Source organism: Dipodomys spectabilis, unplaced genomic scaffold (genome assembly GCF_019054845.1).
Source record: "Dipodomys spectabilis isolate Male_0828 unplaced genomic scaffold, ASM1905484v1 ptg000001l, whole genome shotgun sequence".
Classification (NCBI taxonomy): domain Eukaryota; kingdom Metazoa; phylum Chordata; class Mammalia; order Rodentia; family Heteromyidae; genus Dipodomys; species Dipodomys spectabilis.
In genome coordinates this window covers 21,883,307-21,909,148 of record NW_024870678.1, presented here as the reverse complement: position 1 = coordinate 21,909,148, position 25,842 = coordinate 21,883,307, and the positions used below count along the sequence as shown (strand labels likewise).

Here is a 25,842-nt window from a genome sequence, read left to right as displayed (position 1 = left end):
AACACCAGAATTGATGGATTTTTTGTTACTGTTTATGGTAATGACTATGGATAGTAACATTATTAGCATATTTTGTATTTTGTAGGAAATTGGAGATTTGTTCCTTATAAGGAGTAAATTTAATTATATGATTTAAAAGTTAGCTGTGTGGCTGTTGGGTTTCAACTGGGAAAATTTATTTGGCTTTTCCATAGGAGGGAAGTTCCAGTGATTTATTATAAGAAATTAAAAAATTATTTATTTCATGAGTTCTCTATGGATCTTATGGTTAGCTTTCAGGAACTCCTTTATTTACAAAGATGCTAAGTCTGGAGAAGCTAGAATGAAAGATTGAAGACCAGTGTAATATTGTACAAGTGTCCTACTAGTCACATTTGTGTACATTGTTTTAAACTAGAAGTTTTTTTAATTAGAAACATTTATGAATAATATTTAAATATCAGGTTGCCTCAAGCATCACTCAAGTCTTAGGTTGATATTGGCCTGACATGACATATAGGACAGTAATACATCTGGTGATAGTGAGCAGGTTTTGATAGTGAGCAGGATTTGATAGTGGACTGATTTGTTTTTTTCTCTGCAGTGTGATTTCTTTCTATAGATACTGTAATTAATTTGTAATTTGTAAGTTGAAAACAGTAAAAAGAAATGTAGGAATCTGAGCTAAGTCAGTATACCAGCTGCCAACCAAATAGATAGATGATTTAAAAAAAAGGCCTAAATCTAAAAATATTATGCTGCAGAAAGAACAGAACAGAAAAAAAAATAAAAAATTAGGAATCTTGCTTGAAAATCTGGATAAAAGTTTGGAGAGGTGATATTTTATGAACTAATCAGTTGTATTAATTGTGTTCTTAGAGTATTATGGTAACTTGTGGGATTTATCCTTTTCTTATTTGTGTACCTCAGAGGACACAATAGTTAGGAGTTAGGAATTCAATGCATGGTTGAGAAGCAAAGTTAACCATTCAAGCTCACATATATGCTGGGCACTAGTGGCTCACGCCTGAAATCCTAGCTAACTCAGTTGGCTGAGATCTGAGGATTGAAGTTTAAAGCCAGCCTGGGTCAGAAAATCCATGAGACTGATCTCTAATTAACCACGAGAAAACCAGACAAAGTGCTGTGGCTCCAAGTGGTAGAGTACTAGCCTTGAGCAAAAGAGCTCAGGGACAATCCCAGGTCCTGAGTTCAAGCCCCATGACCACCACCAACAAAAAATAGCAAGCTCACATATGTAAGTATAATTGCAATAGTATAGTAATTGCAACCACTTTTACCAAATGGTACTCATTTAAGGGCTAACCAGATATTAACATAGTTAATCCTCACAAGAACCTTACCAGCTAGGATGGTTTATTGTCTTCATTTTATAGGGAGAGGGGAAATGAGGACCAAAATAATAATGAATTATTATTACCTGGTGTTGTAACAGCTAAGGAAGTGGCATTTTGATATGATCTAAGCCAGCCTGCCTCTGTAACCTGTACTTTTAACTTCCCAATACAGTGTCTCTGTTGTTATAGAAAGTAGTTCCTATAATAATTAGAAGAGGTTCTGAAACTAGCCAGTTATGCTAAATACTCTGTTCTTACATTCAGTAATTCACTCATTTACCAAATAGGTCTTAGTATTGCCTTTCAGCCTTTTAAGATAAATCTTCCAGTGAAGCAAAGTAGAATTGCCCAACTCAAAGAAAGTTATTCATAATCTCCAGTTAAAAACTGGAGATATGCTAGTTTTTTAAATTACTATTTTTCTTTTGTTGGTATCAGTATTTGAACTCAGGTGTTTTCTGAGTCATGGGTATGAGCTTTTAAGTTCAGCTCTGTTTGATTTTTGTTTTAGTTATTTTGTTTGCCTGGGGTCAGCCTTAGTCTTTGATCCTCTCACCTATGCTTCTGACGCAGCTGAGGTTATAGATGTGTACTATCATTTCACCTATTTATAGAGATGGAATCTTTATGCCCTGCTGCCCATGAACCTTAATGCTTCCTATCTCTGCCTACCCAGTAAGTGGGACAACAGTGTGAACCACTGTATTCAGCCTTAATTGCAGCATTTGAGGTTGTTGCACAAGTGGTAAAGTGCTTGTCTAGGAAATGCCAGTAGATCTTTTGTTCAACATGGAAACGTTTATAATGAAGCACAAATTAGAGTTTGTTGAAATTTTTTTTTTTTTTTAATGCTGGTCTTGGGGTTTGAACTCAACGCCTGGGCACTGAGTTTTTTTAAGCTCTAGGCTAGCACTCTACCACTTGAACCACAGCTCCACTTTCAGCTTTTTGGTGATTCACTGGAGAGAAAAGTCACAGCTTTCCTGCCCAGGCTCATCTCAGTAGACGTGAGCCACAAGCACCCAGCTTCTCATAGACTTTTGCATTAATGAATTTTTAAAATAGTGACTTTATAATATAGTCACAAGAAAACTAAACTCTTTAAAAGGTAATTCCAGGTTTAAGATTTTTGTTTTTAAAATGAATGTTCATTTCCTTTTCAATTTCCTGGAGTTCCTAATTTTTATGCTAGGTGTTTTCATTTTTTTAAGTTACTAAGGGTGATTTTAGTTGGCTGGCAAAAATAAGTTAGCCTATCCGGGTGCCAGTGGCTCACACCTGTAATCCTATCTACTCAGGAGGCTGAGATCTGAGGATCATGGTTCAAAGCCAGCCCGGCAGGAAAGTCTTGAGACTCTTATCGAATAAACCACTAGAAAGTGGCACTAGGAAGTGGCACTGTAGCTCAAGCGATAGAGCGCTTGCCTTGAGCTGAAGAGCTGAGGGACAGCGCCCAGGCCCAGAGTTCAAGCCCACGACTGACAAAAAACAAAAAAAAACCCAAAAACAAAAAAACCAAGTTAGCCTAAAAGAAAAATTGAAGTAGTAATTATAAAATGTAAGGAATAAACTTAGTAATTATAATGGAGTTTGCAAAATTATGGTCCCATAGTTACCCTGCCTTTCTACATATACTAAAGGTGATCAGTGTAGATCTCACTATTATCATTAAAAAGATTAGTATTACCATTGACCTTTTTTTTTTGTTCTTTTTTGGCTGGTACTAGGACTTGAATTCAGGGCTTCTTGCTCTCACTTGGCTTTTTTACTCATAGCTGGCACTCTACTGCTTGAACCATGCCTGTATTTCTTGTTCATTGCTCACTATTTGGAGATAAAAGTCTTGGGATTTGTCCCAGAGCTGGCTCTTAACTGAGATTCTCAAGATCTCACCTTCTGAGTAGCTAGGATTATAGGCATGAGCCACAGGTTCTGGTGACGCTTTACATTTTTTTATTTTGCGATTTTCTTTTTAAATTGTGAAAATACCGTACAGAGAGGTTACAATTACATGGGCAAGATAATGAGTACATTTCTTATCAAGCATTGTAGCCTCCTCCTTTCTTTTCCTTCCCAACACTTTACATTTTTTAAGCATTCATCAGTGTTATTCTGGAGGCATTTATTGTCATGTTGGACTGAAAATACATATTAGTATACACAATTTACAATGTTTTGAATGTATTATTCAAGAACATTTTATGTAGGTACTTACTCTTTTGGTAAGAGAAGATAAATATATTATAGGTAGAAGATGATCATCAAATAGTTTTTGCCAAAGAAGAGTTCAATAGACATGTAGAGTTTTAAATCCTTTTACAATTTTGAAGATTAAGGGTTCTTTCATGGCACTTTGTAGTACAGCTTTTAATCATTGTATGTTCTAGCTCGTCTTTATTCATGCCTTGATCACATGAGAGAGGTACTGGGAGATGCTGTGTCAGATGAAATACTGATTGAAGCAATTTTGAAGAACAAGTTTGATGTGCAGAAGGCCTTGTCCATGGTTCTGGAACAAGATAATGTACAGAAGTTGAAGGACAAGAGTGAAAAAGCAGTAGCCACAGGGAAGATAGCAAAAGGTATGCCTTTATTTATTCTTTTTCAGTTGTTTTACATAGCTGGAAATCTTGTTTGCTTAAGCTATTAAGAAAAAATTCATTTGCTTAGGCTGTTAAAAATCTTATTTTGTAGTTCACCTTGAATATTATAAGTGATTTTCTAGATGATGAAAATTTTAAGCTGAATGCTCTATTTCCTTTGTTATAGCCTTAGTGCATATGCAATTATTTCACTACTTGTTTGCATAACTAACAGAACATATTGAAATAAAGTCAAATAAAAGAATGCATTTTTTCCTTTCTTGTTAGTGTCTTAGAGAATTTAATTGTTGCTTTTTTAACTCTAATGAAGTAAGAGAAATTAAAATACTTAATGTTTAAAATTCCCTGTCGTGTATAAATATAATTTCATTTTAGATATACTATAGTTAAATAATGTATTATAATTAATCTATAAGTATACTATATCATCCTAAATTTCATTTCTTGACTAATGCTTAAGAAAAGCAATAATCTTTCATTTTTAAATTTGTAGGATTTAAATTTGTAATTTAGTAGACATAAAGGAACTGAGGCATAGTTATATTGATATGGTTTCTGTTAGTAAGAGCATAGTAATTTGTTAACTCAGCATATATACCTTGTAATGTCTAGGCTAGCCATTTATTACAGCAAAAATTTGTCTAATCATTTACCATACAATAAGAGTTTCTTGAGGAGTGAGCAGATGTGCATTTTTTACTTGAGCAATATGGGAATGAGTATGTAAGTTCTTCGTGTTAATAATATAACTCAGATCATAGCAGGAACTATTACAGAGTGTCCCCTACCCCCCTACCAGGGGCTGTAGATTTAACCTAGAGCCTTGTGCATATTAAGTACATGCATTACCACTGAGCTACGTACAACTTCAACTTCCTAGTTTGTTTTTAAGTTATTAAAAAAAGAGAGGAAAAAAGAAGCTGGCTTTTTCATGTTTTGAATTTCAGGTAATCAAATAATTAGTTAAGACATCACATTGTGAAATTGGTAAGAATTAACACATTGAGTTGGTACTTACATGAATATATGCTAGTGAACAAAGTAATTCTGTACCATATTGTATTATACCTTACAAAAGTAATTCTTAATTATTTCTACCATGTTTACTTAATGTTAGACAATAGTACTGCTTTATTCATATACCAATCAAAAGAAGCATTTAGTAATTAAATGCCTCATTTCATGTTTTCTTTTGGTTGCTGTGACTGTCTTCTGCAAATGTCAACATATTCATCTGAAAATTAATGGCTTTTGTAAGGTAAGGAGTCTTATTTCCTTCCTTTGAAGTTTCAGCTGATAATGTTCAAAGTTCTTATCATCAACCAGAGAATCATTTGGATTGGAATAGCAAATGTGATTTTTCTAGCTTAGGAGCAAAGAATGGATCATATCATGCTTCAGTTGTTCCCAGTAACTATTCACTTCATAGGAAAAAAAAACTTGACAGACCTAAAATTGAAAAGAAACTAGAATCATGTAAGTTACCAAAAGAGCTTTCACTAGCTGACCTAATTCATGATATGCCAAGAGATTCTTGTAAAAGTCAGCCATCAGTTGGATTATCATCCACAGATAGTCTGGAAAGTCCCCTTTCGAAGAATGTAGATACTGATTTGTTAAGACCGTATGTATCCAAATGTGTTCCCAAAGATGATCTTGTTTTTAAAGGGATACCAGATTTAAAGTCCTTAATGAGAGAGAATAGAACAGCTAACAATTTGTCTTTTCAAAACAGTTCAGTACTTGATTTCCAAAGCAACGTAGTAGAAAACAGCTTGGGAACTTTAAATAATCCTTTGCACTTAACTAGCTCATTGGAAAATATGACACTTGGCAATTTAAATCTCGTTGAAAAGACTGAGGTTGGAAATGTTTCTTTAGTTGAACCAAGTGCCAAGAATTCCAGTTTAAAAAATGACAGTTTACACTTTGCCCAGCATGGAAGTCCATCCCTAACTGAACTGGTTGAGAAACATGAAGAAAACAACCCAAATCAGTGCTATACTTTATCTGATTTTTGCAACCAGTCTGCCAGTTTCCCAGATCTAAGTTTGGGATCCTTTCCCCTATCACAACTAGCAAATCGTACTCAGTCTTCTACTGGAATATCAGACTTAACAGGATCCCTGTCATCACTGGCATTTTGTAAAGCTTCTCCCTCAAGAGACCTTGAGAATTTGTCACTTTCTGATTTGATTGCAGAAACAATTGATGTAGATAACTCTCAGATTAAGAAAGATTCTTTTGATCTCAATTTATCTGAAATAAGGCCTGCTGGAATTGATTCAAATATTGACCTTAGTGTTCTGATAAAATCTTCAGATTTTGTTCCAAAGTCTACAGTTGACCAATCTGTTACTCCAACACCAGGAACTAAAGTTCTAGGTTCAAAGTTAGGAAAAAATGTCAATTCAGCTAAGGATAAGAAAACCAATAAAGGCTGTGTGACTAGGAAATCACCTTTTTCTTTGTCTTGGACCAAGGCCCTTGCTGCTAGACCTTCAGCTTTTGCTTCAACATTGTGTCTTCGTTACCCACTGAAAAGCGGCAAGCGGCATGCCCTTGACCTGTATAAGACTTTTCGTTATAATAGACAAGTTGAAGATGGAAAGGACAAAGAAATAAGTCCTCTTGTAGCAATAACACCATTTGACTTCAAATCAGCATCACCTGATGACATTGTAAAAGCTAATCAAAAGAAAGCATTTTCTAGAGAATAGTAACTAAAGGAAAACTTGGTTACTGTTGTAGAGCTTTTTATTTTAAATTAATGTAAAGTCTTTGTTAGAATTACTTCATATTATGGGATTCAAGTTACGATTTTTATTAAAATTGTCTTAAGTCAGTTGATAACATAAGTTGATATGGATTTTTGCACTGAAGAAATATTTTATACTATATCTTCTTACAGTAATAACTGGCTTTGATTTGATAGCCCATAGTGAAAATATGTTTACATAGTGCATATGAAAATTTGATATTGTGAAATTGAACCTCAGATTCCTTTTTTGGCAATTCAGCTTTATAAGTTTTTGTGATATATTTTTTCTATAAAAGATTTTGTGCTTTTTCTTAAACAGAACAACTGCTTGGGATTATTATAAGGTGAAGATTATTTTTAGGACATATGGCATAGCATAGTTGGGACATGATTACATTTTAAAATATTATTTGTATCATTCCTAGTTTTATTATTTTACTGTACATGAATACTAAACTTTTCTCTTAGAAAATATTGAAATTCTTGACTTTTGAGAGCAGTTATGGATGTGGTTGAAATACATTTTGATGGCAATAAAATGAGATCTTTTAAGGGACCATGTAAATACTGGGGTTGTATTAACATAAATTATTTTTATATATTTTCTCAACTGTTTGTCCTAAATGTACACTTTAAAATAAATATACGGAAAGTGTTTTGAAGTATGGTTGCATGTTATTTGAATAGACAATTTTCTAGATATCTTTAACATTTTCTTTAGTGAAATGTGGAGTTCTTTTGCTCCAGGCAGTCATATGCCCTACAAAGATGCCTCCCCAAGAGAACCCTTCAACTTAGGAGACTGAATATGTAATTCATCTTTTATAGTGGTAGTTCTTAACTAGCAGTCACAATCATTGGGAGAATGTTTGCAAAATGCTTTTCTCTGGACTTGCTGAGTCGATCTCTGAGTGATGGTAGTTGGGATGTGTATTCTCAAGGTGATTCAGAATCACATCTTAGAGAAAGAAATTGGTAGAATAGAATCATTCATCAAAAACATAAGAAGTCCATAGGGTTAGGGTTAGGGATAGGGTTAGGGTTAGGGTTAGGGTTAGGGTAAAAAAAAAAACAAAACAAAATACAAAAACATAAGAAGTCCAAATAATATTCTAAATATCAGGAATACTAAATTGCTAATTAGGATTATGAAGTTATGTATAAAATAATATAGGTAGAATTAGTATTTCTTAAAATTATAGTGGTATGAATGTTATTTCTTTTTTCTTTTTTTTGTTGGTCATGGGGCTTGAACTCGGCTTGGGTGCTGTCCCTGCACTCTTCAGCTCAAGGCGAGCTTCTACTGCTTGAGCCACAGCACTACTTCTGGTTTTCTATTGGTTTATTGGAGATAAATGGTCTCATGGACTTTTCTGCCTGGGCTGGCTTTGAACCGTGATCCTCAGATCTCATCCTCCTGAGTAGGATTACAAGCGTGAGCCACCGGCGCCTGGCTTGAAATGTTCCTTCCTTCCTTTCTTCCTCCCTCCCTCCCTCCCTCCCTCCCTCCACTTGAACTCTGGGCCTGGGCGCTGTCCCTCAGCTCTTCAGCTTAAGGCTAGCTCTCTACCACTTGAGCTACAGCGCTGTCCCTCAGCTCAGCTCAAGGCTAGTGCTCTACCATTTGAGCTACAGCGCCACTTCCGGTTTTCTGGTGGTTTATTGGAGATAAGAGTTTCACAGGCTTCACTGCCTGGGCTGGCTTTGAACTGTGATTCTCAGATCTGTTTCCTGAGTAGCTAGGATTACAAGTGTGAGCCATTGGCGCCCGGCAAAATGTTATTTCTTAATGGGAATAAAATAGCTGCTCTTTTTCCAATGAAAACATTTTTCTCTGGCAGCTATTTTACTCTGCCTTTGATGATGTTTTTTGTATTATTTTATTTTCATAATGACATTCCAATATTTTTGCTCTTTGATAATCTTGTTACATATTTTGGTGGGAAAAGATGGAATTGTATCTTCATTTTTGGGTGGTACAGAAGTATAAACTCTGTGCTTACTAAGTATGTATTCTACTTGAGCCATGTTCCCAGCCCTCCATTATTTTCATTCCTTTTTTGGTGGAAATCTTTTTTTTTTTGATCTTTTGAATTAACATTTTTTTTTTTTAATGAACACAGTGCATCTTGATCAGTGTCACTCCTTCCAACATTCTCACCTATTCTCTTTCATTTTTGTTGACCAAATGTCTCTTGATTTAAGATGATTTCTCTTTTCTTCTCTCTAGTTTTTTCTTCTTTGGTGTTGGAGATTGAACCCTAGGGCCTTGCCTAAGAGTTTCTCTACCACTGGCTTATAGCCTCAGCTCCAGGTTTTCTTCCTCTTTTCTCTCCCTTTTCCTTCCTTCTCTCCCCCTTCTCTCCTTCCTTTTTCCCTCCCTCCCTCTCTCCCTCCTTTCTCCTCAATCTTCTCTCTCTTTCCTCTCTCTCTGTCTGTCTCTGTCTTCATTTCCTTCTTCCCTATCTCTTCTCTCTCTCTCTCTTAGGCAAATGTCTTTTACTTTGCTGCATTCCCAGCCCTTTTTACTTTGATTTTTCAAGTGGGGTCTCACTTTGTTTGCTTGGGATGGCCTGGACTATAGTCCTCCCACAAAGCTGGGATGACATGTGTGGTATCACATCAAACTGCTTTGTTGAGATGAGATCTAACTTTTTGCTAGCCTTGAATCACAGACCTGCCATTCTGCTTCCCAAGTAGTAAGTCACTGTTTCAGGGCCTCAGGTGGTGCTTTTAACTGTGTGGATGTTAGTGCACATAATATACTTAGAACATAAAAGTTATAAACTCTATTTAATGATTAGTTTTAAAATTTGGATTATCTGTAACCGCTGACTTTGTTTTTCTTGTCTGAAACCATGATCATTTTTGTAAACGAGCACATTTTGTAAATGTGTATGATACATCAGCTATTTATGTATAGGCAGTTTCTATTTTAGAAGTGAATTGTATTAAAAATTGTATTATAAATGATAATTTCTGATAGATTATGTCAAATGAACCCAAAGATTTAGCCCACATTGAGGTACCTTTACCTTCTTTCTAACAAATTAATTTCTAAGTAGAGGAACAGTACATTTTAAGCAGACTATGAAATATGAAATGTAACTCCCCTTGTTGGCTGATTTGGATTGAAACTACCACTTAGGAGATTGGTAAAAAAAATTGGTGTGATAGGAATAAATGCAAAAGGGAAAAGCAACAATATTTCTGTTTTCCTTCTCTTGGCTGTTGTTCTGTAAAGCATGTACCTGATAGGGGTCCATGACTAAGGAAATGTTACAGTCTCTAAAACTCTTAACAGTGGAGCCAAAACAACTCCTCACTTCCTCTTGGTCATTGACTCTTGGTAAAAGGACAAGTGCCCACTTGTTCATAAACATACTCTTTGGGACACTGGTTATTGGCATTAAGCGCATATGCTCTGCCCAGCTGCTGTTCATTGACTGGTTGCAGTCTTTGGTAGTTCAGCTATGCTGAGTGTTTTGGGTTTACTTTAATTTGTATTTCAGTTTTCAGAAGCCTAGCCAGTTTTTGCATGTGGTAAAATGCATTCATATCTGACTTCAGAAATAGAAATATAATTATATTCTAAATGAAATAAACAGTACTTAGAAGTAACCATTTTCACCTTTCATCATTTTAAAGATATAATGCTGTTCATGGATGTTTTGTCCTTTTTTATTCTAAAGTCTTTAGTAGACTTTTTCGATACCGTTCTTTTTACAACTCACTACTAGGAACTAGAATTTTATTTCTGTAAGAATACTTTCTTTTTTCTCTTGCCTTTTCCCTCTTTCCTGATTGCTGGCCTTCTGACCTACTTTTCAAACTTTAGCTTTGAGTCTTTCTTTCTTGAACTTTTAATGTTTTTTTCTAGTAGAACCTTTCTCAGTGTTTTATATTTAATACTCACTAGGAAGCCATGCAGCTGTCTGTCACAGCAAGGATGAAATTGGTAATATGTTTTTCTTTGCATGTAATGGGTAGTTCTTAAGAATTGTTAAGAAAGAAATGAATTTCTTATGTGATTGTTACCTTTTGTATTGACTATAAATCTATATTTGGATCATTGTACATTGAAATAGAATTGTATATCTGAAGACTTTGTGTTTTGTGTTCACTAAACTATATTTTATTATAAAATCAGTTTTATGGTACCTTTCAAGTTGTTTTCTATTGTTTTTATAATCAATGGAATATATACAGACAAGAAGTGTCAACTGGACAGGGAATTTCTAATTTTCGTTGACCTGTATACGTGTAATTACATATAGCTCAATGTGAGTATATAATTTTAATTTTTAGTCTGTAAATGACTTGTGATAATTTGATGGTGTACAATTTTATAAAAGCTACATTTAAAGAAATTATATTTAAGGTTTACTAAGCAAGTGTACCAACATAATTTATCCATTAGAAGTTTCTATATAAACCTGATATTTCAGAATGGTATTTTGGTAATTTATTTAGAAAGTACTGTTCTATGTTTCTATAAACAAATTCACAAACCATCTGGTTGTGAACATTTTTTGTTTTTTCTGGTGCTGGTCCTGGGTCCTGAACTTAGGATGTGGGCACTTTCTTGAGCATTTTTGCTCAAGTGATAACTTGAGCCATAGCTTCACTTTCAGCTTTTTTGGTTGTTTATTGGAGATTGGAGATAATAGTCTCACAGACTTAACTGCCCAAGCTGGCTTTAAACCTTGATCTTCAACCAGCCCCTTGAATGTCTAGGATTACAGATGTGAACCACTGATACTTATATATTTACATTTTATGATTCTCATTGGAACACCTAATTTTTATTTATTTATTTATTGCTGGTACAGATAACTTGGTGCCTTGGATTTGCTAAGCAGGTGCTTTACTGCTGAGTTATATCTCCAGTCCTTTTAGGTGCTGGTTGTTTTAAGATAGGGGCATTGACTCCTTCCTTTGCCTACCTATGGAGTACAATCCTCCTATTTTTTCCTTCCCATATAGCTGGGATGGTATGAATGTGCCCCCATGCCTACATTCTTCTGTTGAGATGGATTCTTGTAGACTTTTCTATCTGGCTGGCCTAGGACCATGTTCTTCCAGATCTTAACCTTCCTTGAAGCTGCTGTTACAGGTATGATTATAAAGCACTTCACAGAACTTCCATTAATTACCAAATATATTTTGGTGAGTATTGATGGCATAATTCAGAAATGACAGTGGAGAGTAGAATTGATAAGATTGCATTTCTGATGTTGCCCTGACTGATTTGTATTGTATATCTTAACGAAAAAAGAATTTGGATGCAGGAGATACACCTGATGAAGGAGGAGAAGGGTGGGTATGAACATGATGAAGGGGAGAGTGGGTGTGGACATGGAAAAACAGCCATGTTTAACACATTGTGTCATGTATAACATGACACACTTGAAAGTGGCATCATTGTTTTTCCTCATTCAGACTGCCATTGTCTCTTTCCCCATCTTGCTAATATAATTGTCTTCTAGTTGCCCAAACCAGAAAAGCACCATCATCCATCATTCTTAGCTTCCTCACTCACTGCTCACTAGATGACTATTCCTGTTACTTGTATTTATAACTAATGTATTTATAACTAAGTAAATGTTTTTGTACACACATAAGCATGTAAGCACACATAAGAACCTTGATTTTCAGCATCCTGAGTAGCTAAGATTATAGGTGTGAGTCTGAACATGCAGACTTTTAATATATGAGTAATAAGGATGCACATGCATTGTTTAGCCCACTGCTGACCAGTTTTTACTTCTTTTAGGAAATACTGGAGACTCAAGCCCCCAGCCCCTTTTTGCTTTAGTTTATTATTTTTCTTCAGTATTTGGCTGACTGTGATCCTCCTACCTCCAGCTCTCAAGCTGGAATTACAAGCATAGACACTCCTCCAACTTTTGCATCTTTTAATTGTTTTGCTGGTCCTAGGGCTCGAATCCAGGACCTGGGTTTCTTTTGCTCAAGATTAATGCTCTGCCACTTGAGCCCCAGCACCACTTCCTGCTTTTTCTGAATAGTTTATTAGAGCTCTGAGTCCTACGGGTTGGCTTTGAACTGCAATCCTCAGATCTCAGCCTCCTGAGTAGCTAGGATTGCATGTGTGAGCCCCAGCAGCTAGCCAACCTCTGCATCTTTACTGCTATACTTTGTCTTTTAAGTGCATTTTATTTTGATGGAATTACTGAACACTTAATTGGTCTTTTGACTTTTCAGTTTGTACTTTATGAATTATAGTCAGAGAAATCATTCTAAATCGTAGGTCAAATTCTCTCATATTTCCTAAGCCTCTCTGAAGTTGTTTCTGAAGGTGATCCCTAGATGCAAACTCACCTGAACAACTCTCCCTAAGCTTCCTCTTTTTCTATAGTGCCTGCTTTCCTTTTCCCCACAGTTGATCACTTTCTAGATTGGAATTCAGATAATTTATTCTCAATTGGGAGGTAGGGGACCTTCTATGGATACTCATGGTTTACTGTATTTCTTTTATTTCCCCCACTGAAATTGTAATCCCTCTCTCTCTGTAGTCATCCTGTTTTATTGTCCCTCACAGCACTATTATCTGTGTGTGTGTTATGTACAGGCTTGTTACAATATGAACATTTTTCTGGGAGCTTTATTTGCACACTAAACGTGAACACAGCTGCATATTTTTACACAAAAGATACTAGAACCTCTTTTTATTTCTGTACTATTCAATATATCAGCTTTTAGATCAATGTCAGTCACAGTTGCATAGAATTATATTATTTGTTGTTGTACCATGATGTATAAAACCAGGCCTGTGAGTGAACAATTTTAACTGTCTCCAATTGCTGTTGATAACAATACTAACCAAATACCCATGTTTCTAGATACTGAACGTGCGCCTACATTTTTTTTAAAATAGATGCTGTTGCCTAATTGCCTTTAATAAAGGTTTTACTAATTTCCTTCTCACCAGATTATGTGTTTCTGCTTATACTTTTGCAGAAAAGGATGTTTTAGTATTATAAAAACCTGATAATTGAAAAAGTTTTTCATTTTCTTAAATATTTCTATAATGAATGAGGTTGGCTGTCCTGTCCATATACTTCATGCTGTCCCCCACCTCTCCCCAAAAACAAAAACAAAAATACCTATTCTTAATCTTTGCTTTTTTTTTTTCTGGTTTAATTTTCATGAGTTTTATAGGAGTATGTATGTGTACCTGCCAAACTCACAGAAGAACATCTTAAAAACAGAACTAGAGAAATTTCAGTATGATAAGGTAGATCAATACTAGAAAACCTTTTAATAATAATGTAATGCTTAATGTTGTCCAAGTAAGTCTTTGGCATCTATGAAGGAAGTACTTTCTCCAAGGATGTTTGGATATTATTAAACATCCATGATAAAGGAGAGAAAAAAGACAAGACAGCCTACAAAATATTAAAGTTTAACAAAAATAAAAAGCTACACTAATTTAAAAATTCATTCAGATACCCAAAATGGAGAGATGGACAGAATTTAGTTTATATCACAAGTAGCGTATTTTTTGAAAAAAGAATGAATACCTCAATATTCTTCATAGTTGAGGTACTATTATTGATGGATTTTCTTTAAGTAATACAAATTTGCTTATACTAAATCTCTCATTGTAAAGGTGATGTACAGGGGGTTACCGTTAGTCAGGTATTGAGTACATTTCTTTTTGAACAGTATCTTGAGTTTTCAAGTAAAGCTTTTATTTAGAAAATGAGTCTAATTTTATTTTAGGATGTAGTTACTTTTTTGTATGTTAAACAAACTACATTTTATATATATTACAATTTGATTATCTAGTGTTATTTACAACTTAAATCACAATTTCACATTGAGGGTTTCTGATACAGTTTTTTCCTTAGAAAAGAGTCGAAAAGGATGAAGTAGAGTTGGGAATAGTTGGGAACCAGATAATATTTTTCTCCTTATCTATTCTCATGTGTCTATCATCTTGTTGGATGTCATCGGAGTCACCAAATGAGATAGTAACCATAGATTTATATGAGGAGATACAGCCTCTTCTGTCTCCCTTTTTTATCCTTCTCTTTAGAGAGTAAATCTTGCTATTATAATGATTTTTAGTAGGATATACTGTAATAATTTTAATTCTATATGAACTTTTAAATGCACTTAAAATGTATTTCATCTTTAGTCATCTTATACAATATTAAAAATGTATTTGATTTCCCTTTTAAAGTACATTTTCTTTGAAAAAATCACTGAAAAAATTAGTATGTATTTTTGTTGAAGCAGTTAGAGGAATTTTATATTATAGTATGTATTTTTGTTGAAGCAGTTAGAGGAATTTTATATTTCTTGTAAAGATAACTTCAGAATTAATTGGCTTTCTGCTTAAAATTATGTGGGCTTTTTGAAAGGAAGTGGTTGATTTCAGTGAAAAAAACTTGAGTTCAGAATGTTCTCAGATAGGTTTTAAGATTCTCTTTGTATATACACCTACACTGGAAAAATTGAAGCACTAATTACCCAGTTTAAAAATACTTTGCTTTAGATGCCGTTAAAGGAGCTTCTTCATCAATATCTAGTATCATATATTAATTACATAAATGTTATCTTGGACTTGAAAAACGTTACAAATTATAATTATATACATTTGTATGTACTTATTTTATGCTAAGACAATTACATTTAATGAACAGTATTTTTGAATGCTTGTTAATATGCTAAGCGTTACTACGTATTTTAGCAAGGAGATATATTGGAAGAAGATGACAAACTGATTCCGTTTGGCCAGCATACATTGCATATTCCCTTTTTATCCCCCAAATGTGCTAGCATTGGCAGTATAAAATTAAGGCATAGGCTCTTTTCTCTGATTTTGTAGAAATACCAAATAACAGCCAACTGCTTTCACTCTGAACATGTTACGTGTTTCTTTTTTTTTTTTTTTTGACTGCATGTAAAATTTTCTTTTCTGAGAGCTGCTATCTCTTAAGGGAAGACAGAAGTTAGTTAATAATGTATTGAATACCAATTGAATATTGAATATCATACTTTGTATGTATTTATTGGCTCATTCTAGCAATCTGAGGTGGGTAGAAATAAGCTTTGGCCTTATTTCACATGATTATTAAGAGAAAAATTAGAATCTGAAGAGAATTTTTTTGAATTTCCAATGCCTTTATATTGTTAGGCGTTATTTTCTTATATATACATACATTTGTATATAAAATACAAAAATTTTATGGGAATTATGGAAGGGGTGATGTTTGTCAAGATGTACTTATAAATTGACTTGTTGAAAAACCCATGTATAGCTACTTAAAGATAAAAATAGTCATACTTTATTTCTACATAAAGGATATATTCCTCTTATAATGCTAATAAGTTTAGATATTATATTCCATTTCTGTGTGTTTAGCTATTTTATTTGCCCAAATACCTATCAGAGGAACTTTTATAAGTTTTAAAATTATTATTATAAATTTATTATTATAAACACATTTATACATTCTCAATTATAAAAGACATTATAAAAATAGTTCCACAATGATATTGGCTGAAAAAAATAATCAGAATATTTTTAAGGCTTGTAGGACGACATAAAGTGAGGCTACCCTCCAGAAAGTACAAGTTTACTTCTTAGATTTAATTAAAATAATAGCCTTGGTGACATCTTGAAAAGGATAATTATATTACAGCAAAGCATTTTATATTTGAATTGAAGTTTTCACTAATAGGTGGACAGAATCAGATAAATTATGCAGTTTTTCTTGGCCCTGTTATGCCAAGTCACCCATGTGTTCTATAAGTGGTATCCATAGTTCATTCATACTACTACAGATTAATGTTGCCAAACATACCATTTATCTTATCCATAGAAAATTGTGTCTACCTTACAGGGTCCTAGAAGAAAATTCATATGATACAGCTAGCACAGTATCTTGCAAATAGAAAATGCCTAGGAAGTGGTAACTGAACTCAGAACCCAAGTTCTACTAAGTTCTAACTGAACTTGGGTCTGAGTTCAGTTACGACTAATGGTAGTGTGTAGTGAAGCAGAAGGGGTGGTAGCTCTGAAATTGGGGAACATCATTTTCTACCTACCTCTATCATTTGTTATCTGCATTACCTTCATTCATGATTGGATTTATTTTGAGGTTTAGGGTCTTTAAAATGGTGATATGTAATATTACCTAGTGTAATATATAATTTTATCTATTATCCAGATAATATTACTTAGTATTATAATGATTTATCTTTCACTCAGCAATGTCTACAGTATAAAAGCCTCATAAAGCAATACCAGATTCTCTTGCCTTCCCTTTAATAATTACTTTACATAAAAACGATACTTGCCACTATAGAATTTTTTCTGGAAATTGGTGCTGTTGCCAAGTCTTTCTAAATTATTTAGGAATCACTCTTGGTCCCACATAAGAATTTAAGACAGCGTTTGGTGACAGTGTATTATATGCAGAAATACACAGGGACCTATTATTATCTTTTAAAACTTAAATTTGCTTAGGATTTAAAAAATACAGTAGCCTTTCTCTGTCATGTGCAGCTTAGGATGTAGTATTTGAGTAGATTCTTTGTCCAGCATGCATGAGGCTTTGGATTTCATCACCACCTCTGGAGACAAAAAAAAAAAAAATAGGTTGAATTTATGAAAAAACCCATGTATCTATATTTTAATGCTTTTAGGGTCATTAAAACATACTTGTTTCCTAAAATAAAACTCAATGTCTTTTAAGTTTGATTAATACAATTTAATTTTTGTTTATTATCTCTTGCTAGATAGATCCTTTTCTTGAAAATTTCCACAAGGTTCTTGTAAAATCAGAACAGGGGTTCTGATTTTCAGTGAGGTAAACTTTGAGATTTTTATCTCTCCTCATTTCTCTAGATGTTCAGTGTCTTAACTGGTTTCATGACCTGAAACTCTCAATACTGTTCCTCTGTAATTTAAAGGAGCACAGATACCATGAAGATATATAGAATATCTCTTAGAATTTAGAGTAAAGTGAAATAGACAAAGGCAGAACATTGAAAAACATCAATGTGTCTATCTAGGTTTTTTTTTTTAAGCATTTGTGTCTTTTGGTAAGAAGGCTTTATGTTTTAGATTGTCTTATTTCTGGTATAACACAAATTTCACAGCAGTAATATTTGCAGTTTTTTTAATTGTAAAGATACTGTACAGAGGGGTTCCAGTTGTACTAGCCCTTCTCTCCTCCCCAACTCCTCCATACCCAAGTTGTAAAGTTTGTTTTCAACATAGTGTCTTGTATGTCTCATTGTTACAGTGGGTCAACCTGTACCCTTGTTTTGGCATTTTGTTATTTCCCTTCCCCTCACCAACAGACAAACTTTTTTTTTTTTTATCAGTCGGGGGAGGGAGTGGGGCCTTAACTCATGACCCTGGGCGCTGCCCCTCAGCTCTTCAGTTCAAGGCTAGCACTACCACTTGAGCCATAGCACCACTTTTGACTTTTTCTGATTATGTGTGCTGAGGAATTGAACCCAGGGCCTTATGCATGCTAGGCAAGCACTGTACTACTGAGCCACCTTCCCAGCCCCCAGACAAACTTTTAAAAGAAAGTTGCTGATGCCACAGTATTATTGCCTTTATTTTCCAAGTCTTGAAGTAGCGGAAATTCTTTTTTTTGTGGGTGGGGAGGGTCCGGTTATGGGGCCTGAGCTCAAGGCTAGCGCTCTACCACTTGAGCCACAGCACCACTTCTGGCTTTTTTCTTTTTGCTTATGTGGTGCTGAGGAATCGAACCCAGGGCCTCAGGCATGCAAGGCAAGTGCTCTACCACTGAGCCACCTTCCCAGCCCAAGTAGTGGAAATTCTTGTGGCTGTAAAATAGTCACAGTTTAAATTTATTGTATTTACTAAATGGACATTTTGTGTCAAGGCTTATAACCCAATCTGTGTATGTTTTTTATTTTTAAAAATGAAGTAGTTAAAATCTATTTGCATTTTTAATTTTAAAAATGTAATGGTTCAGTAATATTTACATAAAGTTAAATGCTAGTCCCACTGAATATATTTGGGTTCTTTTCTCTGATAAGAGATTGGTGCTGCATAATGGACTTAATGAGGAATTTATTCTATAATTGGTTTATGAAAGTAAGTAGTTCTTACTTAAGAATACATCTCAGTGCAACTGTTCTATTGAAGGAAATGACCTATTCTCTGTAGTCTGGTTTGTGTGCTTTCTTGTTTTTTGTTTTTTTGTCGGTCATGGGGCTTGAACTCTGAGCCTGAGAGCTATTCCTCAGCTCTTCAGCTCAAGGCGAGCACTCTACCACTTGAGTCACAGCACCACTTCCTGGTTTGTGTGCTTTCTTTCTTTTTTTTTTCATTGTGAAAATACTTTACAGAGGGGTTACAATTACATGGGCAAGATAATGAGTACATTTCTTATCAAGCATTGTAGCCTCCTCCTTTGTTTCCCCTTCCCATCTCTGCGGATCCTCTTCCACTCTTCCACCCCCCCTCCCCCCAGCCTTCCCCCCCCCCCCCCCCACCAAGTTGTAAAGTTCCTTTTCAACATAGCGACTTGTAAGTCTCATTGTTGCAGTGGGTCCACCTGTATCCCTATTTAAACGATTGTTTTTTCCCTTCCCCTCCACAAATTATAACAACATCAAATACAGTGAAAGCAGGGATTATACTATACCGTGGGGGAGGGACATACAAAGCAACAAAGAAATAATCTTATGTGTTAGAAACAATTGTATGAAAGAAAAAACACTTGAATACATATCTTAGGGTTCATTTCCCTAACATCAACTTATCTGACCTTTTCTGCTTGACTCAGACATATACTAGTTATTGCAAATAAGGGAAACCATGGGACCTATTTTCTTTGGGCCTGGCTTGCTTCACTTAATATAATTTTTTCCAAGTCTTTCCATTTCCTAACAAATGGGGCAATGTCATTTTTTCTGATGTAGGCATAGAATTCCATTGTGTATATATACCACATTTTCTTGATCCATTCATCTACTGAGGGGCATCTGGGTTGGTTCCATATCTTAGCTATGGTAAATAATGCTGCAACAGACATAATTGTGCTGGTATCTTTAGTGTGGTCTTGTTTGTGAATATTTGGGTAAATGCCCAAAAGTGGGATTGCTGGGTCATAGGGAAGCTCTATGTGGAGTCTCTTGAGGAACCTCCATACTACTTTCCAAAGTGGTTGAACAAGTTTACACTCCCACCAACAATGCAGTAAGGTTCCCTTCTGTCCACATCCCCTCCAGCATCTGTTGTTATTAGAGTTCTTGATTATAGCCATTCTAACTGGGGTGAGGTGGTATCTCAATGTTGTTTTGATTTGCATTTCTTTTATGGCTAGAGAGCTTGAGCATTTCTTCATTGTTTATTGGCCATCCTTTCCTCTTCAGAGAAGTTTCTCTTTAAGTCTTTAGCCCACTTATTTATTGGACAGTTGTTTCTTTGAAGATTTGTTGTAGGGGGATTTAATTTTTTGAGTTCCAGGTATATTTTGAGTTCCAAGTATATGTCTGTTGTATGGCTAGTGAAGATCTTCTCCCAATCTGTGGGCTTTCTATTGATCTTGCTAGCTGTGTCCTTTGCCATGCGGAATTTCATGCAATCCCATTTTTCCAACCTTTCTTTGATTTGTTGTGTTTCTGGGTCTCTTGTTGGCCTGTGCCAACAAGACCTAGGGTTTCTCCTATTCCATCCTGTAATGTTTTCAGAGTGTCTGCTTTGACTCCGAGGTCTTTGATCCATTTGGAGTTGATTCTGGTGCAGGGTGATATATAAGGATCTAGCTTTAGATTTCTACAAGTAATTAACCAATTTTGCCAGCAGCATTTACTGAAGAGGCTGTCTTTCCTCCATTCTATTTTTTTAGTTTCCTTATCAAAGATTAGATGGTTCTAGGTCTGTAGGTTCATTTCTGGGTTTTCAATTCTATTCTATTGGTCCTGAGGTCTGTTCTTGTGCCAGTACCAAGCTGTTTTGATTACTATGGCTTTATAGTAGAGTTTGAAATTTGGTATTGATATTCCTCCACCACTGTTCTTTCTGTTAAGGATTGTTTTTGCTATTCGGGGTCTTTTATTGTTCCATATGAATTTTTGGAATTGTCTCTTCTATTTCCTTGAAGAATGAGGTTGGAATATTTGTGTGCTTTCTTAATGGACACTTTCTAACTAGAATTTTAATGTGTAGATTCAATGAAATGATTTATTTCAAGTAGTTTTCAAGATTTTCACACTGATTTCTTTGAAATTTAAAATACCTTATTCGTGTGTGTATGTATGTATGTATGTATGTATGTGTACTGTCAAGAAATGTACTTTCCTGGAAATCCCCTCAACACCTTCAAAATCATGTTTTTTAAAGTCAAGAAGTTTTGATCTGAATGACTAAGTTGACAATTTGTCTGAAATTAAAGGAGTTTATTGTGAATGTTAAGCCATATAAGTAGAACAAATCTCCCTTCCTCGTTCCTTTCCTCCATGCCTTCTATCCTTCCCTTCCTTCTTTCCTTCCTCCCTCCCTCTCTCCCTTCCTTCCTTCCTTCCTTCCTTCTTTCCTTCTTTCAAATTACCCTTCTACAATGTTAAAGTAATATATTCTAAATGTAGAAGCAGGGAAAAAAAAAATCTCTGCACTGGGGAGGATGAGTCCAGCCTGAATTACAAAGTAAAACCATTCAAAAGCCAAAAGGAGGAAAAAGCCTCCATGGTTTACCTAAAGAGAAAAATCATACTATTTTTTTTTGCCATATTTTCTTCCAGTGTGATTTTTCTGCTCTTTTGTTTCTTTAAGATTGTATTGTACAAATAGTTTTGCATCCTAGGTGTTCCTTTGCACTATATGTAATCAAGTTTTAAATCCCAATTCGAAGTAGGCATTTTCAATTAAAAGCAGAAACTAGTGTTCTGCAATACTATTCTATGCTCATATTTTTGTTTTGTTTTGCAGTGCTGAGAATCAGACCTAGGGGTTCATGCATACTAAACAAGTATTCCTACCACTAAACTCTACCCAAATGAAATTACTTAATACCACAAGTTTACTTTTGAATCTTGTCCTTTGTAATATATACTACATTTTGCTTATGGATTTTTATATGAAGACACATACTACCTTGGTTGCTTTGATTAGGTTTAAGAGCAACTGTTACTTCCTAAGTAACAGTTTTCATTTGTAGCACTGTATTTATGCTGATGAAAGTATTAAAATGTATATGCATTTTCAGTTGGTGTTTAGAAGTTAGGTAGGTGGATTACTCTCACTTTACAGGCTAAGTGGTTATTTTAAGTATGATTTATAAGGATACAAACCTTATAAGTAATTTTAACTAGTTTATTGACTTCTAATGTTGATAGTTATGAACTAGTTAATCTTTTTATGCCAGTTAAGTAGTTCTCTGTCTTTTTTCTTTCCTGTTCCGTGATACCTGAGACACAGAATGATGCCTGTCAGCATCAGTGTCTACCAGTGACAATGATTTTCAAGAAGGAAGAAGCAAGGTTCTGAGTTCTTTTGAACTGCTACTTTGACCAAGCTGAGAATCACTGGGTTATATGACATGTTAACTTTTTCTCCATAAAAAATAATTTTTTATTAAATATATGAATGCTTAGTATATACAAGTCATCTTTCTTTAATGGAAATATAAACATATAATATAACATAATATATGGCTATAGGGCTGGGAAGGTAGCTCACTGGTAGAGTGCTTGCCTTGTATCCGTAAGGCCTTGAGTTCGATTCCTCAGTACCACATAAGCAGAAAAAGCTGGAAGTGCTGTGGCTCAAGTGGTAGAGCGCTAACCTTGAGCTGAAGAGCTGAGGGACAGTGCCCAGACCCAGAATTGAGGCCCCATGAGCAACAAAAAAATAAACTAAATAAAAAATATGTATATAATATATAAAATTAACCTGATTTTCACATACTAGTTGGAGAGGTAAAAGGTGACATTTTTATTATTTTTATAATATATGGTACATGATAATAGATAGCAAAAAGCCTTTCATACTTAAATTATCTCATTTAGTTCTTTAGCTAAATTTTTTGGCAACTTATGATATTTACGTTGGTTTAAAATGGTAGCAGATTATGATGGTATATCTTACATCCTGAGGGTGAAGAAGATGTGTTACAATGAGAGGACGACAAGCTTATTGCCCTTCTAGTTTTCCACTGGAGATTCAGATTGTATTAGGCAGAATCTTTTTCTTTGTTAAGCAGAGGATGATCTCTAACTAGATGCAATATATTCTTAGATTTTTGAAGTGTACATATTAAACTTAATCAGGGTTTTGTTTGTTTTTTGTTTTTTTTTTTGGTTCGTCAAGGGGCTTGAACTCTGGGCCTGGACACTGTCCCTGAGCTCTTTAGTTCAAGGCAAGCGTTTTACCACTTGAGCCACAGCGCCACTTCTGGTTTTCTGATGGCTTATTGGAGATAGGAGTCTCACGAACTTTCCTGCCTGGACTGGCTTTGAACCTGGATCCTCAGATTTCAGCCTCCTGAGTAGTAATATTACAGGCATGAGATACCTGTTTCTGGCAGAATAATTGATTTTAACATTAATTTTTCAGAAATATTTGAGTAGTTACTAAGCATAACTAGCCTCACTAAATGCACAAAATCAGGATCTGGACAAAAGATTTTAATTTTCTGAGGTACTTGAGTTATAATTTTTTGTGAACATTTAGCTTCATAATGACCCTGGTTTAGTCATCATGGGAAACTACGTCCATATATCTGAGGAATTGCAATTAGAAGACAAGGGAGTGTAAAAGGACCTGGAGTTTTAAAAGAGTGATCTTGAAATTGTACTTGAGATTTCCATCTTTATAGTAATGGCTTGGACAGAACTACCTAAAAGGATTTCCAACCTGAAAATATATAAAATTGATTTTATATAAGGATTCCACAAGGAAGGTGAATACTTATTTTCTATGGCTCCTTATTGACTATTGGAGTTTCCTCTTTGGCTGATTTCTCATCTTCCAGTTTCTGTAAGCTGTTTAAGTGTTGACTTTTTTTCCAGTATTTTAATGGTATTCACATTTGTTCTGCAGACCTGATTATATGGCTGTTGTGTATGTATCTCTGTGCATATATCTATCCTAAAGGAATCTCAGATCCAGTGTGTCAGTATTAACATCTAGTTTAAGAGTCTTAGTTAGCAGTCACTTGTTTTTGACTTTTTGTTCCTAACATTTACTTCCTCATCTTCTGTTAGTGGATTGTGTATGTTTCCTGACCCCTTTTATTCATTGTCTGTGCTATTTACTTGCTCTGCTATAATTAGAATGTTTATGATCTCTTACAAAGTTCTCCTAACTTCCCTGTGTTATTTTCTATTTGTTTATCTCAGTGTCCATCACATTTGTCAGAATGAAAATTACCTGAAAACAGAGATTATTAGCCATATTTGTGTTTCCAGTGATAAAAACACGTTATAATTTAACCTGACAAACTCTCTAAAGACCCAGGATAGTTTCTGAGCAATGTTATAAAGTCTTTGGTAGTAGTGTTCAAACTACTGGCACAGTTATTTGTAACTGACATATCATAGCAGAGTTCTCTATGGGTCCACCTGCTGTAATCTTGCACTGAATGAAAATCTAAGAGAAGCTAAGACTTCTCTCCATTCCAGGGAATGTATTTCATATTTGGTAGTGGCATCACCATCCTCCCTTTCTTCCTTGCAAGAAAAATCTGGGGACTGTTCTCTCACCTTTTGTATCCATTCAGATCTCCTCTATTGCTCTCATTAACCATCTTTATGCTCTCCCTTCAATCTCGCCTTTACAATCCATTACACAGTCTATGGTTTGAGTAGTTTTAAAGTGTACAGTATGATGATATTCCTGGCTTTGGAATTCTTATTTGGTAAGAATATATATGTTCAATGAAGTTGCATTTATAACTCACCTTCATTTTTCCTACATTCCTTAGAAATATATGAGCTAATGGAAATCTATCAAAAAGTGATTTTTTTAGGCAGATGCCAGTAGCTCATAACTTTAATCCTACCTACTAAGGAAGCTAAGATCTAAAGCATCGTATTTCAAAAGATTCCATCCCAAAATAATCAGCAAAAAGCTAGGCTGAAGGCCTGGTTCAAATGGTAGTAGGCTATGAGCCCAGCCAGCAAGCTGAGTAAGTATGAGTCCCTGAGTTCAAACTTTAGTATCAGATTGAAAAAAGACTTGATTTGTTTTATTTGACATTCAGAAAACATGCATACAGTATTTTTATGCAGTTTAAAATGTTTTGGTTAATCAAGTGACTGGAACTTAACACACAGATCAAAATGTTAAATAAAATTCACATTTACTTCCCAAAGTTCATATCATCTTGGCAGATGGTAAGTCTCAGTGGATTTTTGTTACCAGATCATTCTTTTGTTGTTATGTACCCTTAAATTCTTGAAATTTATTTGCATACTTCCTAAGCAAATGAAAAATTTGGGTTGAAGCCCACTTTGTTTTACTATCGTGTGGTAATCATTTATCCTAGCACTTGTTGATTCTGTAATCTAAAATTTCAGAACTAAAGAGGATAAATGGATGTAGAAACATCCAAATTAAAAATGGTATGTTTTACTGGGGATAACTTAGTCTTTGCAATATTTGATAACTGGGTCAGGTTTGTGTTTTATAAATTTTCTGTGGCACAACCTTAAATTTCGAACTACTAAAGTTGATTGGTCCTGTGTATAAAATATTATAGGATATAAGTGGAACCCTAAGACTATATCTTTTAATGGCTTTATTTTGTGTGTCTGTGTGTGTATGCATCTGTATGTATTGGGGTTTGAACTCAGGTACTGGGCTCTGTCACCTAGTTTGATCTAAGTGTCATTCTACTACTTGAGCCACACTTTCACTTCCAGTTTTTGCTAGTTTTTGTCTAGCACAAAACCACAATCACAGTCCTTGGATCTAAGCCTCTTGAGTAGCTAGGATTACAGATGTGAACCATTGGTACCCAGAGGGAAATGCCTTTATAATGACTTTTAAGGAGAATGTGAGGGAATTAATAATAGAATGAGGAGATATGGCAGCATATTTTCTGGATAAATCACCATACATGTAAGTTCCTCTAACTTTTGCTTAATCTTAATTTGGCCCTCCCCATTTCTAAACAGT

At 34.8% G+C, this 25,842-nt stretch overlaps 1 protein-coding gene across 2 annotated transcripts in view; it reads left to right on the top strand.

Moving 5' to 3' along the window:
- Hbs1l (HBS1 like translational GTPase) overlaps positions 1-25,842 on the top strand; it is a 69,656-nt gene that overhangs the window by 8,675 nt on the left and 35,139 nt on the right. Inside the window, exons 4-5 of one of the 2 annotated variants that reach the window (XM_042668278.1) lie at positions 3,725-3,919; positions 5,204-7,363. In XM_042668278.1, the coding sequence (XP_042524212.1) occupies positions 3,725-3,919; positions 5,204-6,660 (1,652 nt within the window). In that variant the 3' untranslated portion in view covers positions 6,661-7,363. Of the gene's footprint in view, positions 1-3,724; positions 3,920-5,203; positions 7,364-25,842 lie in introns of those variants that run through there. The other variant, XM_042667579.1, reaches the window with a different exon arrangement.